At 40.8% G+C, this 16,798-nt stretch overlaps 2 protein-coding genes across 3 annotated transcripts; one reads left to right on the top strand and one right to left on the bottom strand.

The window, feature by feature from the left end:
* Positions 1-8,265: 8,265 nt before the first annotated feature.
* Positions 8,266-10,942, top strand: LOC141555732 (inositol monophosphatase 3-like). The gene is made up of 5 exons (XM_074288854.1): positions 8,266-8,935; positions 9,344-9,506; positions 9,755-9,850; positions 10,028-10,189; positions 10,499-10,942. The coding sequence occupies exons 1-5, from the start codon at positions 8,603-8,605 to the stop codon at positions 10,774-10,776; spliced, it is 1,032 nt and encodes a 343-aa protein (XP_074144955.1). The 5' UTR covers positions 8,266-8,602; the 3' UTR covers positions 10,777-10,942.
* A 1,176-nt stretch (positions 10,943-12,118) lies between these two features.
* On the bottom strand, positions 12,119-15,820 carry FNDC11 (fibronectin type III domain containing 11). 2 transcript variants are annotated; one of them, XM_074288856.1, is made up of 2 exons: positions 15,731-15,820; positions 12,119-13,279 (listed from the first exon to the last, which is right to left on the bottom strand). In XM_074288856.1, exon 2 carries the CDS (start codon positions 13,188-13,190, stop codon positions 12,225-12,227), a length of 966 nt encoding a protein of 321 aa, XP_074144957.1. In that variant the 5' UTR covers positions 13,191-13,279; positions 15,731-15,820; the 3' UTR covers positions 12,119-12,224. The 2 variants fall into 2 exon arrangements, with proteins under 2 accessions (XP_074144957.1, XP_074144956.1); XM_074288855.1 differs by having other exon boundaries at positions 12,119-13,216; positions 15,731-15,809.
* Positions 15,821-16,798: the final 978 nt, after the last annotated feature.

Raw genomic sequence — 16,798 nt, 5'->3', positions numbered from 1 at the left:
AAGACTTTTTTTTTTTTTTTTTTAACTATACTTTTTATTTATTTATTTATTTATTTTTTATTCATTTTTCCAAATTATCCCCTCCCTCCCTCCACTCCCTCCCCCCCCCCATGGCAAGTAATCCCATACATTTTACATGTGTTACAATATAACCTAGATACAATATATGTGTGTAAATACCTTTTTCTTGTTGCACATTAATTATTAGCTTCCGAAGGTATAAGTAACCTGGGTAGATAGACAGTAGTGCTAACAATTTACATTCGCTTCCCAGTGTTCCTTCTCTGGGTGTAGTTATTTCTGTCCATCATTGATCAACTGGAAGTGAGTTGGATCTTCTTTATGTTGAAGATTTCCACTTCCATCAGAATACATCCTCATACAGTATTGTTGTTGAAGTGTATAGTGATCTTCTGGTTCAAGCAGAAGACTTCTGCTTCCTTTTTAGCCACACAATGGCATCCCCAACAACTAAAGCCTTTTTTTTAGATGAAGGAAAATCTTGAATAATGAGAAAGGTGCTCTAGGACTGGAGACAGTCTAATAGTCTTATATTTTTTCTTTTAAAATAGTTTATTTTTATTTTTTCAATAAGCATTTTTAAAATTGATGTTCCTCCTCCTTCTTCTCCCCACTTGAGCTAATCTTTAAAGTGCCATCAAATGAAGGTCTTAATATATAGTTACATAATCTGTCAGAATAAATTCCCCCATTAGCTTTATCTGAAAAGTATATATCTCTACATTTTAAGTTCATCATCTCTGTCAAGAATTGGGCAATATCTTTCATCTTCAATCTTTAGCAATTGTTTTTTATTTTGTTCAATATACTAGAATCTTTCAAAGTTTTTTCTCTAAAATGTTATTGTATAAATTCTTATTTCTGTTCACTTTACTCTGCATCAGTTCATACTGTTCTTTCCAATTTTTTCTGAAACGGTCCACTTCATAATTTATTATGGGAAAATACTATTCCATTATATTCTTATGGATAATTTAGTTATTACCCAATAGAGGATACTCCCTTAGTTTTCAATTTGGGGATACCATGAAAAGCTACTATGAATATTTTTGTATATATATGTATATATGTGGGGGTATATATATATATATGCATACACATGTATATATATATTCTTTTCATGTTCATTCATTTACTCATTCATTCATTATCTATTTCTTCATGTATCAATTTGAAGCTTATCTTGACGTAACTTTTGGGATTCTAGTCTAGATCTATTATTTTTGAAAATTCTGCTCACTTTTCTAACCAGGTTCTATCGAATGAGAAATTATATGAGTAACTGGAGTCTTTGGACTTATTAAACATTATGGCACTGTGTTTATTTTCTTCTATATGTTATGTATCCAATCTGTTCTACTGGTCTCTCTGTCTGTCTCTATCTCTGTCTCTTTCTGTTTCTCTGTCTTTCTTTCTCTGTTTCCCCCCTTTACTCTCCCCTCTTAAAAATAAAACCAATTTATTTTAATAAACACTACTTTATAATACCATTTTAAGATCTAGTACAGAAAGACCTCGTTCTTTACTACTCCCCCCCCATTCTTATCCTTGATAATTCCTCATGTTATTTTGTTGTTATTTTAGCTCTACAAATATTTCTTTGGGAGTTTTATCAGTATAACACTGAATAAGTAAATTCATTTAGGTCCTATTGTAATTTTTATTGTATTGTCTTGACCTAATGTGCACAATTGCTACCATGAACAATTTCTCTAATTATTTTGGTCTGTCTTTAATTCTACAAAGAATAGTTTATAATTAGATTCACATAGTCACTGGCTGAATCTTGGTAGATATATGCCCAAATATTTCAGAGCTCTCTAGTCATTTTGAAAGAAATTTCCTCTTTTGGTTTTTACTCCTGGGTTTTGTTTGTTGCATATATATATATATATTTTTTTAAATTAATTTTTTGCAAAGTAATTAGATTAAGTAACTTGCCCAGAGTAATTGTTGTATATATAGTAATATTAATCATTTATGTGTTTTTGTCATATCCTGAAATTTTGCTCATATTATTATTATTTAGATTATTAATTGATTTTCTAGGTTTATCTAAGTACACTATGATATCATTTTCAAAAATTGATAATTTTGTTTTCTCTTGGCCTGTGCTTATTTTGTCATTTTCTTTTTTTGGGGGGTGTGTGTGTATATGTGTGTGTCTCATTTCTATAGCTAGAATTTCTATAGCTAGTATGTTAAATACTAGTGGTCATAATGAGCATTTTTGCTTTGTTGTTGTTGTTTAGTCATGTCTGACTCTGTGACCATGGAAGCTATACTATTCATGGAGTTTTTGGCAAAGAGGAGTGGTTTTCCATTCCTTTCTCCAGTACCTCCTGACAATGTTATCTCATTGTTGTCATTTTCTTTGATGAAATTTTTTATTGTTTCTATCATATATACTCTTTGACCCACTTCAGAATTGCCTTCATACTAAGGGATTTCAACGTCAAATCACTGAAATATTCTAACCACTTAGTTCTTTGACCTATTCTCTTTCCATGAGTTACTCCTCCATCCCATGTCAACCACAAATTAAGATTACTCTTGATCTTCTGCTCACTCACAAATGTACCACCTTCATTCTTGAACAATGAGAAAGGTGCTCTAGGACTGGAGACAGTTCAATAGTCTTATATTTTTTCTTTTAAAATAGTTTATTATTTTTATTTTTAAAAAATGAATTAATTTTTTCAATTTGCCACATAATTTTTTTGAAAATACTTGAGTACAATATATAACTTGAGTACAATAATAATAGAGAAAATAACAGGACATTCATTTTGTAACAGCGACCTGATCAACACAAAAACAATAAACAATAAAATTCTTGGACATTAACAATAACTAATAAAGGAAAGATAAATACTGATTGACAGTTTGGGGGAGAGAAACTTTGGTATGATTATGGTTCTCTAGTCATACTATTTGGAAAGTGACATAAGTTGGTTCTACATGCATGTAGCAGAATTGAATGTAAATGAAAGACTTGGGCTAGTTTCATTTACTATAAGTAAAATTTTGATAGTCCCATAGAAAACAGGAAACCTAAAAATACCAGTGTTTTCTTTTGAGGCAACTTTTATAGACTAGTTGATCTTTCATGTGTGTCTGATTCTATCAAGTAATTTCTTAATACAAGAATACAAGTTTTCTGCTCATTGAAAGTATTTTTTCTTGAGAGTTAAAAAAAGCTGGGAAAATGGAATTCTGCTATTTTGACAAGGCCCTCTATATGCCAAAATATTCATAACAGTACGTTGTAGTAGTGAAGAACTAAAAACAAAATAGCTGCCCAATTATTATGGAATGACTGAACAAATTATAGTACATGAATATAATGAAATATTACTATACTGTAAGAAAGAATGAATACAAAGAATTCAGGAAAACATGGAAAGGTTCACATGAATTGTGGCAGAATAAAGTGCCCAGAACTAAGAAATGGATATACTATAACTATAATATGTATGAAAAGTATAAAAAAATTTAAATTGAATTCTGTGTAACTATAACGACCAATCTTGGGCCTAGAGAAGGGATGCCAAAGAAGCAGAAGACTATGGGTATAAAATATTTTACTCACACACACATACACATATTCAATATCATCTGCCTCAATTTATTTACTGAATTTCTCTTTTTAAAAAATGGTTTTCCTGGGGCAGCTAGGTGACACAGTGGATAGAGCACCAGCCCTGAATTCAAGAGAACCTGAGTTCAAATTTGGTCTCAGACACCTAACACTTCCTAGCTGTGTGATCCTGGACAAGTTACTTGCCTCAGCAAAAAAAAAAAAAAAAAAAAAAAAAAAAAGATTAAAAAATAGTTTTCTTAATGCAGACAAAATTAGAAGAGAAGCATTAAATTGAGAAAATATTTTTACATTTCAGAGTTCTGATAAAGATCTCATTTCCAAAATATATAGAGAATTAACTCAAATTTTTAAGAATTCAAGCCATTCTCCAATTGATAAATGGTCAAAGGATATGAATAATTTTCAGATGAAATTGAAACCATTTCTAGTCATATGAAAAGGTGCTTTAAATGACGATTGGTCAGAGAAATCTAAATTAACACAACTCTGAGATAACACTATACACCTCTCAGATTGATTAATATGACAGGAAAACAATGAGGACTGTTGAAATGGATTTGGGAAAACTGGGACACTAATACATTGTTGGTAGAATTGTGAAAGGATCCAACTATTCTAAAGAGCAATTTGGAACTATGCCTGAAGGGCTATTAAACTATTCATACCCTTGGACCCAGCAGTTTTTCTACTGGGCTTATATTCCAAAGAGATCTTAAAGGAAGGAAAAGGACCCAAAATTGTTTGTGGCAACGCTTTTTGTAGGGGCAAGAAACTGGAAACTGAATGGATGCCCGTCAGTTGGAGAATGGCTGTATAAGTTATGGTATATGAATGTTATAGAATATTATTATTCTATAAGAAACAATCAACAGGATGATTTCAGAAAGGCCTAGAGAGAGATTTACATGAACTGATGCTAAGTGAAATGAGCAGAACTAGGAGATCATTGTACACAGTAATAACAAGAATATACAATGATCAGTCCTGATGGACATGACTCGTCTCAACAATGAGATGATTCAGACCAGTTCCAGTGAAGAAAGCCATCTACACCCAAAGAGAGGAGTGTAGCAACATAGCATTTTCACTTTTTTTTTTGTTGTTTGCTTGCATTTTATTTTCTTTCTCATTTTTTCCTGTTTGATCTGAGTTTTCTTGAGCAGCAATATGCATACATATTATGTAAATATATATGCATATATTGGAAAAAATAAATTCTGTCACTCTTTTAAAATAGGAAAAAAATTAAAATAGTTTTCAAGGGTAATTCAATAGAGAAAGGAAGTGAAGGGATATATTTGGAAATCATGGTGCTTTAAAAACAAAATATTTTAATAAAAACTGTAAATGAAAAATTGCTTGAAATTTCTATGTATTTCAGGTTCAATATAAGTCAATTGTGTAACAGGGCAGGTAAAAAATGGAATGCAATCATAGACTACATAGCACCTGATATATTCTTGCATGTGGACACCTAGGCTTTAGGATCCTCATGGGTCAACATAAACTCAACTTTAGAGTTCACAATCTCCCTCTGATATGTTTCCTTTTTCTAGTCAATTGTGGACACATTAATTCAAAGAAAAAGACCTTTAATTAAACAGTAGAGTAATATAAATGACAGGAAAGATTATCCCATACATATAATTTCTCCACATGCCAACAAACAGGAAACATATTCAGAGAAAATGTATGGCTAGGAAATATACCTAATGGGTTTCATCTCAAGGCATTACAGAGCTACTGTTAACCTCTGGTGATACTATTGGACTTCTGTCTTTTAGGTATCACCACTGAGTTGCTCTTGCTTGTTCCTAATAATCTTCAACTACAGTGGGGTTTCTTTACTAAGACATACTTTTGCTATCCGCTGCTCTTCACTTGTGATGTAACTTCTTATGTCAGGAATTGAACTAATACTTTAACACTTAAATCCAAGGGATAGCTTAAGTGATATAGATTCTAGCCAGCTGTACCTAGTCTGCTAAAGCATTTAGGTGGCACTTAGCCACTTTAAGCATTTTAAGTCTTTTTGACTCCTGCTATCACTTGGCATTTTTCAGTCTACTCATGCAAATCATAAAGACTGGTTGAAGAATACTAAAGGGGATTGTTGACCTTTTTCCTATTTCCCTCCATGTAATGGCGCATGATGTACTCATAAAAACTATTTACCACTACTTATTAGAGCTTAGGGTATCCTAATAAGATTTATACATATTAATGTATGAAATCAAACTTTATTGACTATTCAATAATATGAAATCAAACTCTCTAGGAACAAGTAACAACCCTTATTCCTAGAAGCTCCAGTAAGCATCCTCATGACAAGGTTTCTTCTCTACTCAGACAGAGGCTCTATGTTTCTATATGAAGGAGAAATCTGGAAAGTGTTTGCCAGTGAATATGGCTTTCAAGCAAATATAGAATGCTCACCTTTCTAAGTGTGGGGAATCAGGAGTTGTTCTAGTATCAATTCAGAAATAGTTAATATCTGAAGTTTTCTATCAGTTTTTATGATTTTGACTAAGGGTATTTACAAATGAATTCTTATTGGTGAGTGATTATCTAAGCTTACGATAAAAGGAAACTATCAATTAAATCTAATATCTTTAGCAAACATTTAACAGTTATTTAGCAAATTTGGAGGGATATACACATCCAGAACAACTATTTGGGAACTACACACTTTATTTTAAAACTATACTACTCAGGCCCTAATATTATTGCAGAAAAACAGTTTACATAACAACAATTTAGCCATAGCAGGTACAGGTTTAAGACAAAATGGTGTTGCTCATCCCAAATTAACATGGTTAATCCCCCTACATTCTAGTATGTTTTCCCTATACTGTATTAACATTAGCAAAGTATTGTAGGTAAAAATCGGTGTGTTTTCTTTGTGTAAATGTGTAAAAAATGAAATAGGCATGATTGTTCTATTAGGCCTACCAAGCCAAATTGCTGTTCTCTCCTTTGAGGAGATGTTGGATTCTATTCTGATCACTATATATTTATTTTTTAAACATTTTTTTTTTGCTTTTAGTTCCATATTTTCTCCCTCCCTCTATCCTTTCCCATCACTAGACAAAGAAATATGATGCCTATTATGCCATGCGATATCATGCAAAACATTATTTAACATTAGCCATGTTGCCAAAAAAGGAAAGAAAAATAAAGAGGAAAAAATATGCTTCAACATGCACTCAGAATCCATCAATTGTCTATTTAGAGGTGAATAACATTTTTCATCTTAAGTCTTTTGGAATTGTTGTGCATCATTGTATTGATGAGTGTTGCTGTCTTTTACAGTTGACTATTGTTACAATATACATGTACGTTGTTCTTCTGGTTTTGCTCACTTTATTTTGTATCACTTCATAGATGTTTTCCACAGTTTTTTTTTTTGAAACCATCCCATTCATTTCTTAAAGCACAGTAGTTTTCCCTAACAACCACATATCATAACTTGTTTAGCCATTCTCCAATTGATGGGCAAAATGCTAGTTTCCAATTCTTTGCCAACAAAAGAAACTATTATAAATATTTTTGTACATATGAGTTCTTTCTCCTTTTCTTTTATCTCTTTGGGATATATACTTGGGGGAAATACTGCTGGGTTTAAGGGTAAGCACAATTTTATAGCCCATTTGACTACTGTATTTTTGAAAGTACATCAAATGCTAGAATAGTTCTAAAGGGAACCAACAAAGATGATGAGAGTACTGAAGATGACAACATATGAGGCTAGCTGGAAGGTGCTGAGGACGTTTAATCTAAAGAAGACAAGACTTGAAAGACTTTAATATGAAAGAGAGGGTAGATTTGTTCTGCTTTAGCCTAGAAATCAAAATTACAGACAGTCGGTAGAAATTGCTTCTCAATACAAAACTTAGTAAGCCTCTGTCTTCAGGTACGGTACCCTATCTATTATATCAGCTCTTGGACTCCAAGAAAGGCAGAAGTGCTGAAGGAATCCCTGAGCTGCTCCCTAAGAATAAGAAACTGAAAGTAAAACACACAGAGACAGAAGCACTGCAAAAGACAGAGAACCAGGGATACGTCCAGAGGAAGAAACTGGAAAGGACAGAGAGGCAAAAAAGAGGGGCGTATGTAGGGGACAGAGTGGACTAGGACAGAGACAGTGGGACAGGAAGAAATGAGGAGAGACATCTAACTAGCAAAGAGAGAACAGATAGGGCAGGAGACACAGAAAAGAGCAGAGAAGGCTACAGATACAGGGGAAGTGACTAGGCGCCAGAGGGAACATAGGCTATTCAAGACTTACTGTAAAGAGCAGAACCAGGAAAATCATTTATGTAATAACTTTGTAAAGACAAACTCTTTTGAAAGCTGTAAGAGCTAAGATTGAATATTCAATCACCCATTCAGTATTTCAGATGATGCATGAAGAAATATGCGTACTAATCTACCTCCTGACAAAGGGACCTATTTAATAGAATGAGAGAAATATTTTTGCACACACTCAACGTGGGAATTTGTTTTGTTTAATTATAGAGATGTTTCAGGGAATTTTTTTTTTTCTTTTTAAATGGGGATTAGAAGATGAAGAGAAAATATACTTCTGTTCATTAAAAGATTGTTTTTTTTTTTTTTTTTTTTTATAGCGAGATCCGAGATGGAACGTCGAAGGCATTTTCAGTGTTAATTTTATTTAATTGTTTTAATTTTGTTACAAGAAACCCCTTACTGGAAAAACAAAAGCATCAGCAAAACCTAGCAGGCGAGCGCGAGAGAGCCAGAGCCGGGGAGACCGAGAGCAGCGAGAGCCACACCTCCACGTCAGGGAGGGAGGCCGGAGGCAACGTGGAAGGGGCGGATCGCGCCCTGCGGAAGGCCGCGGGTGGGGGCGGAAGGCGCTGGACTCTGGGCCCGAGGCTGCGGAGGCCGCAGCAGCAGCAGAGGCTGGGGCCCTGCCAGGACTGCTCTGCAGTTACGCGTCGGGAGGTGGAGCTCATGGCCGCCCGGGCTCGGCGCCTCCCTCGCCCGGCCTTGGCGCTGCTGCTGCTGCTGCTGCTGGCGGCCTGCGGCTTCCTGCTGCTACCGTCGCTGCCCGGCGCGACGGGAGGCGGCCAGCGGCTGGACTTGCGGGACCTCCTGGCGCTGTCAGTGGCCGCAGCCGAAGCCGGCGGCCGGAGGGTGAGGGCTGTCCATGAAGCCGGCTCCGATTTGCAGCAGAGAAGCAAGGGCCAGACCCGGGAGGGCGCGGAGGAACTGCTCACCGCGGGGGACCTGCAGTCCCACCGCTGCATGGCCAGCCTGTGGGCCAGTACCTTCCCCGGCATTCGGGTGAGGATCTCGGGTAGTGGGTGGCGCTGGGGGAGAGGCTGAAGCGCCGCTCGAGCCAGACTTCTCGAGGTCATACCAGAGTGGGCTGTTGTACAGGGTCCCCGCTTCCCCCCAAATCTCCGGGATTGGCTTAGGGCTCACAGAGGAAGCTGAAACCCCAAAGAGCCAACTCAGTGGAATTCAGGCCCCTGAAGCTTGGACTAGTCTGAGTGTAGGAATGTTAGCTGAGATTCCAGCGTGATTCAGTGCTCCCCTTCCCCAGAAATCTTTAATCAGAAATCTGCCTTTAGGCTGTTATACCTTTCTTCACTATTTAAGCCCGCTTCCCTTCCCAACCTAGTGTGTGTGTTGGGAGGGGGGGAGGGGGGTGTGCTTCTAGCTCAGGGTAACAGCTCACTCACCACTCAGGTAATTTCTGAGGAGCATGATGAAGCTGCCTTGGACCTTTCAGAGCCTTGGGATGGAAAGATACCGCTGGAAATCCAGGAGATGGTCCCAAGTGGCCAGACAGTGGCGATGGAGAGTGTGACAGTCTGGATTGATCCTTTGGATGCTACCCAGGAGTACACAGGTTTGTGGAGTAGTGATCAGAAATGTTGGAAAGGAGAACCTGGGAATCAGGGATGGATTTGGGAACCCATTTCTTTTTAACTCTTTGGAATTAAAGTTCAATAGAGAGTACTGTGATGTAAAAGGGACCCTTCCCTGCTCTCCCCACACAAGACCAGAATAAGTATTCATGTGGGATTCTTATGGAAATTGGGCCACATCCACCCTGTGGCTATTTCCCAACCTTCTTCTGTTTCCTTGTGTTCCTAGAGGGTCTCCTGTCTTATGTGACCACTATGGTATGTGTGGCAGTGCATGGGAAGCCAGTCATTGGAGTAATCCACAAACCCTTTTCAGGGTTCACAGGTAGGGACCATGGGGCCCAAGGGGGGTGGTGGAAGTGGAGAAGGGAGCTTGTTCCTAGTCTAGAAGTAGTCGTCTAGATAGTGGCCTAAAGTGGTTCCTTATGTCCCTGTTTCCCTTATGGCTCCTCTGATTTTCTCTAGCCTGATTCCTACCTACTCATAACCTCCTTCTCTGTAGCTTGGGCACTGGTTGGACATGGGGCCAATGTGAGTGCCCGGGATGCATATGATGAAAGGAGTCCTCGACTCATTGTTTCCCGATCCCATGCTGGGACTGTGCGCACCTTTAGCCAGAAAGCTTTTGGGACCAACGTGAACATCATCCCTGCTGGGGGAGCAGGTAAATGAGAAAATAGCATAATGCACACTATGGACCTTGGTTAAGGGGAGTGGAAGTTGGGAGCCAGGGCAGAGAGAATACCATTGGAGATGGGCAGGCTTGGATCCAGGAAGCAGAGAAAGGGAGTTGGTTCTGCTCTGTTCTCCCAAGACAAGTCAAAAGTCTAGGCCACTGTCTTGGAGGCACATCCCCATTACTCCTTGTGGGGAAGATATGGCCTGCTCCAGATTTGTGGGAATTAGGGGAATATGGGGAGGGTAGAAAGATGGCTGTTTGGCCAGCTAAGGTAATGCTTTCTGCTTTCCCAAGGATATAAGGTGCTGTCCCTCTTGAACCTTAACAAGGCTGACCAGCCAGATCAAGCAGATGCCTACCTCCACATTACCTTTATCAAGAAGTGGGACATCTGTGCAGGGAATGCTGTGCTCTCAGCCCTTGGAGGTCACATGACCACCCTGGATGGGAGAGACATTGATTACCTGGATTCCCCAGGGAACAAGGAAGGGCTAATCGCCAGTGTGGGTCTGGACCATCTGCAGCTGGTGAAGAAAGTCAGTGCTTTGGAGGAGGTGGTAAGAAAAGAATAACCATGAGGAATCCTGTAATGCTGCTGCCTCCAACTCATTCCTCTGTTCTTTAGGACCCTCAGCCAGGGGCTGAGGACACAGGGGCAGAATTAGAAAAAAAAGTTCAACTTCTCTGGAGAAGGGAAACTTTTTTAAGATTTTATAATAAATTTTTTTAAACCATAAATCTTTGAGCTATTTTTATTTTGCTCTAGACAGTGGGGAGACATGACTTCTGGACCTGACTTTCCTGGGCCAGGGATATTCCCTGAGTGCAATAACTTCTGTAATTCTCCCTGTCACATGAGAAGAAACGTTTAGGGGGAATTACTTGGGAGGGGAAGGTATAAAAGTTTCTGGCAGTTTGTACAAATTACAAAAATTTAGGGAGTTTCAGGTTTCCTGGACAAAAGTGGACACTCCTGAGGCAACCTAGTAGTTGTAATCTTTAATCTTTAACATCTCTGCAATGCAATATTTCTAATTCAATTCCCACGATAGTAAGGCAGCATTTTTTCCAATTGATAGGAATCAGGACCACAGCAGAAAAGAATTTTAACATGCTAGGATTTCAGAATTAGAACCTTATGGAAAGGCTAATTCTATCACCTTTGTTTTACAGATGAGGGAAATTAGACGTTAAAAGAGGTTAAATGATTTATCCAAGATCACATGGAAAAGTAATGAACATCCTAAACTAGAATCTTGTTTCTTAATTCATTGTTAAAGACTCTTTCCATCACATTCAACAGCTTCCTGGTATGGTTCCTGAAGATGACTAAAGACACTGGAAGCTGGCCATAGGAATATCAGGGGGCTAAGTTTGAGAACTCTGATTGCCTCTGATAATTCAAAATCCAGAAGACCAAACCTGGGGGGGAAGCTGCCATATTGGGTGGGGGCCATGGTAGGAATTCTACCTAAGCTTTATAGTAGCCCTGGAGAAAAAAGTCTGTTGGCTGTCAGATTCCAGGGCCTGGACCCCACAGGCATTTCCTACCCATACCTGTGCATGTCTCCAGCTGGCCATCTCTTCCTTTCCCAGCATTGCTAGGGTATCTCCAAGCCCCAGAACCTTCAGTGGGAGGAAATGTCAGAGGACCTAAAATGCTCAAGAGTTAGGAAGACAATTCAAATGGACACTTAGAACTGGGGGAGAAGTAGTTAAGTGTAGGTTCTCTCCCTGTAAACATGTTTTAGCTGCATCGACATGACCTTATCTGAAGTGGCTGACATTTCCTGCCCACATGAGGAGATGCTGTGACAAAGGAGGAACCTTGGGGATGCAGCAGTGGGAATTCAGGGCTAATGGAGGCCGCTTGGGGCGATCGCTTTGACCAAGTCAGAAAAACACTCGCGTGGCTGCTGTTACCTTTAAAAATAAGTTGTTTTTTTTTTAATTTTGCCCTTTTTTAAACTCCTTTTTATTAACGGATAAATATTAGAAAATTGTCTCTCAGGCTCTGTGGTCAGGGGCAGGCCAGGCTGGCCCTGCTCTCTGGGGTGTGAGCCCCTTCTGGGGGTGCTGGCTTGGTTTTCAAGGTGAGGCTGTCCCTCCACGGCTCATACACAAGTGTGTAGCTCTCAGCCCTCTTGACTGTGAACTTGTAGGTACGGCTGGGCAGCAGGTTTCGGATGTCGAATGTACAGGTGGCCACTGGGATGACACCGCATTGCACCCGCTCCTGCTGACTCCGGGGCTCCAGCAGCTTGAAGCGGAGCTCGAATTGCTCCGGCACGGCTGGCTGGATCGTTACAAACCAGCGCAGGCTTGCCCAGTCGTGGTGGGCCACTGATTCCTTGCGGTCGAACATCACGGGCATCTTGGTGCTCAGCATCAGCCGTATGTGGGGGATCTTGGTGGCACCAATGTCTGACACCAGGCGGTGCTTGATGTGCAGACGGCCTGGCACCATCATGGCTAGGAAGTTGTCCATCACTGCCGACAAGTCTGCCAGCCGCTGCTCCACTGTGTCCCAGCAAGACAGGAAGGGGAGCGTGTCGTGCGATTCCAAGAGGGCCACCAGTTTGGCCCGCCCTCTGTCCAGCTGTTCCAGTAGGTCACTGAGCAGCAGCAGCTGGATCTTGGTCTGGGCTGTACCCACTTTCTTCATGCGCTGGAATTTCCAGGGGTCAATAAGCTGGAACATGGTGCTAGGCAGCATCAGGGGGTTCTGGTCACCTAGGGCCAGGTGCTTTGGGAGGATCTCGATGTAGTAGGAGCACTTCTTTAGTAGCTCCATGCGGGCATGGTGACGTTTCAGGAGGTGGGGGCTCAGGTCCGAGGTCAGGAACTCCCGGAGAATGTTCCTCCGATCTGTGTATGTCCTCCAGGCCTCAGTCTCTGGCTGCTGCTCCTCCTCTAGAGACTGGAGGCTCTGTGGGCTGCCCAGTTTCATCCTGTTTAGGCCCAGGTCCATTGCCCCAAAGCTCATCTTTTCAGGGCTCTGCAAGGAGGGAACTGAGGACCATAGTTGAGAAGGAGATGGGTGAGTGACTCTACTCCACCAAGATTAGACTCCCCCTGAGGGTAGGATCATAGATTTAGAGGTGGAAGGGACCTTAGAGGTCATTTAGTCTGACCCCTTCATTATACAAAGGAAAATGAGAGGGGGGGGGAAGGGGGGAAGGGGGAAGGAAGGGTGGGGGTGGAGAGGATGGGGGGGGGGTAGGGGGGTGGAGTTTAAATGAGTGGCCTGAGGTCAGTGAACAGAACTGAGATTTGAATTTAGGTTCTCTGACTCCAAACCAGTCATTCTTTGCACTGTACCAGGCTGGGTAACTGGACATTTCCCCAGTAACTATGGGATACCCTCCCCAAACCTTGTTGGACTCTTCCCTGATAGACCCACTGGACGCAGACCATTGCTATCTCTCCAGAGAAAGGGCAAAAGGGTTAAATTAGGCCTATGTTGGAACTTTACCCCTAGGCCAATAGGGTGTTGGCCAGGGATAACCCATCCAACTGGCCTTTTCTGAGAAGAGGAATGAGTGAGTGAGCATGGCCTGAGTCCTTGGATGCTAGTTCGGTGGTCCAAACTGACTAACCCTCTTCCCAGTTCTTTCTGGAAGGAGAGTCCTGGGGGAAAGTACAAGCAATGACTTAAATCTATCTATACCCAGACTTCTATCTCTTCTCTGCTCAGGGTAGGGGGAGAGAAGTACTGATTTTCCTTTTTTTTTTTTTTTTTTTTTTTTTTTTTTTTTTTTTTGCTGAGGCAATTGAGGTTAAGTGACTTGCCCAGGGTCACATAGCTAGGAAATGTTAAGTATCTGAGGTCAGATTTGAACTCAGGTCCTCCTGACTTCAAAGCTGGAGCTCTATCCACTGCGTCCATCACCTAGCTGCCCCAGAAGTGCTGATTTTCTGAAAAAATGGGAAATAGGAACATAACTGAGGTCAATAGGATTTAGGACTTATTTTGGTGTTCTGTTAATAATCCCTCCTTACATTTGCATTATACTTTGAGAGGCAGCTTACTGAATGGAGAGGACCCTAGACTTGAAGTTCAAAGACAGGTTCAAATTCTGTTCCCATCTCTTGCCACCTGTTTGTGACTTTGTCACTTTGTCACCTAAGCTATCTGATGCTCCATTTCTTCTATAAAATGGGGATAGTTATACTTGTACTACCTATCTCATTGGGATTGTTGTGAGGATAAAAAGAGATAGTCTAGGAATAGGCTTTGTGATAGGAAAAAAGTTCAAGAAATATGAGCTATTTGATAGAATCTTTAGGTCCTCAGAAATAAACTTTTGGCTAGATATTATTTCCTTGCTACAAATTAGAGCATGACAGCTAGAGATGTTAAGTGATTTGTGATAAGTCATGAAAGGAGTAGAATTTAACTGTTCACTTCCTGTTCAGTTTCAAATGCATCACTGAAAAGGTTCCAACATTACCATTGCTGGCCATCAACTGCTTATGGAATCATCCCAGGGGATGAGTTTACTTGTGCCTACTTCTAATATAAGCAGTATGGGGAGGTGTCTACAGGATTGGGTAAACATAGTAAATAAACACTATGTTAAAAAGCACGAAGCATGAATTTGCAGCCCAATGGCCTAGAAGAGTAAGTTCAAGTTCATGGATGGGTCCTTTCTTTAACACTTTCTACTCCCTTATTATTTTTTTTTTCTGATTAAGCTGGTCTTGCAAAAGTTGAATTTAGCAGAATTGAACCCACTAAACATATTGAACAGAGCATCCCTGATTTTTAGAATGGGTTACAAAGGTACATATCTATATATCTATTTATATCTATCTATCTATCTATCTATCTATCTATCTATCTATCTATCTATCTATCCATCCATCCATCCATCCATCCATCCATCTATCTACCTACCTACCTATCTATCTATCAAGAGTGAGTCTGGGATTTGGATTCTTGGGAGGACACTGTTAACTTGACTGTCTGGGAAACAGGACACACTGGGTCTATCTTGAGGGCTATCCCAACTTGATATCCAGAAAGAAGTGGGACAGGAAGGGTATTTGGGGGGTTTGGTGAGAAATCAGAATTCTGAGTCTCCAAGGCAGAAGGAATTTGTATATTTTTTCTGCCCTTGGGAAACCTAACTAGTATTCAGATTCTGCAACCAGTAGATAAAATTTAGTTTTTGGTTAGCCATTTGTGGAAAATCTGTCTCAATCTTTGCTCCCTTCCCTAGTGCCATAAATGCTGGCAGCCCAATTCTTGGTTATATGGGTGTCTTCTTAGTTTGGTTGAGAAGTCACCGGAACCTCAGGACTGCTTAAGGAGCTGGGAGCATATCCTGTTGACCCATGGTGTCTTGAAGACCCCTTCACAACTGCTACCTCAATCGTCCAACCTCATCCGGTTCCTTTTCCACCCTCCAGATTCCCCCCAAACCAAAGTGTTTCCCATGCTGCTCCCGTTCCTCCCCCAACCCCCAGATTCGAGGGTTTTAGCAGCCAAGCTCCACTCCCCACACCCGGTCCTCCACGTACCCCTAGGGACTTGCCGCAGCCTCGGAAGCAGAGCGGAGCCACAGGGCTGGAGTGTGGCCAGACGCCCCAGGCTCCCAGGACTCGGCCAGAGAAAAGAGGCGGTTGCTATGGTGACCCTGGGGCATTGTGACGCCCAGAATTTCAGGGATCCCTTCTCACTTTTTCAACCTACCTCCGGGACAGAGAGGGGAGACTTGGCTCTTGATATCGCTCCTTCCATTGGGGCCCGAAAGCCACTGGGTTAGAACGCCAGAGGAGACTTTTGAGTCTTTGGTGACCAACCCCAGCTTAGGACTGAAGAAAGAGGAGAGAGATAGCAGCTGACATGATTGGGAACGGAAAAGAGTGAGGTTCATCCTGGGTTTTTGACGGTGTGCTTTTCCCTGCAATGGGTGCCCTTCGCAGCTTTCGACCATTCAATTAATGATAGGCTTAAGGGGCTGAAACTGGGTCTAACGTGGGATCTGGGAGGGGGCACTGAAGGATTAAACGCTGGGGTATGGATTGGTGGGCTGCCCCAGAGATTTCATCAGGTCCGCAGGGCAACAAACCCCCCGCTTATTTATTAGTGGCTGAGGTAGAACGGAGGGTGTCACTTCGTCCTCCCAGTAGTACAAGATTTAAAGTTTGAGAGACATGTATATACTCTAGTCCATCCTCATTTTACACGTGAGAAAATAAGAGATTCTGGCTCTCATAAAGTCAAGACAAGCAAAGATGCAGGGCTGAAAATTAAAATATAATCTCTCTGATTACGACTCGTGTTTTTCCCACTATATATACACCTTGTTGCTCCCCTCCCTCCCTTTAAAACAATTTTCTTCAGAATGGAGTCTCCTTTCCTTGATTAGGTCTGAAATTGAGGCAAGAGTAGGACAAGTTGAGAGGATTGAGAATCTTGTGAAAGAGAGGTGGGGTGGAGATGGGAGAAGAAATGGGGCCGACTAAGCTCCAAATCTTTTATGGTGGGAGTCACTTGACAAGGTTATAGGCTGAGATCCAAATTTGATTAGCAATTCCTAAGCCCACCCTGATCCTGATACAATCCCTGGTATGTAGTAGGTGCTT

This window comes from Sminthopsis crassicaudata, chromosome 2 (assembly GCF_048593235.1).
Source record: "Sminthopsis crassicaudata isolate SCR6 chromosome 2, ASM4859323v1, whole genome shotgun sequence".
In the NCBI taxonomy this organism is placed as follows: Eukaryota; Metazoa; Chordata; class Mammalia; order Dasyuromorphia; family Dasyuridae; genus Sminthopsis; species Sminthopsis crassicaudata.
The sequence above is the reverse complement of the archived record's forward strand: the minus strand, read 5'-3'. Positions and strand labels throughout refer to the sequence as shown.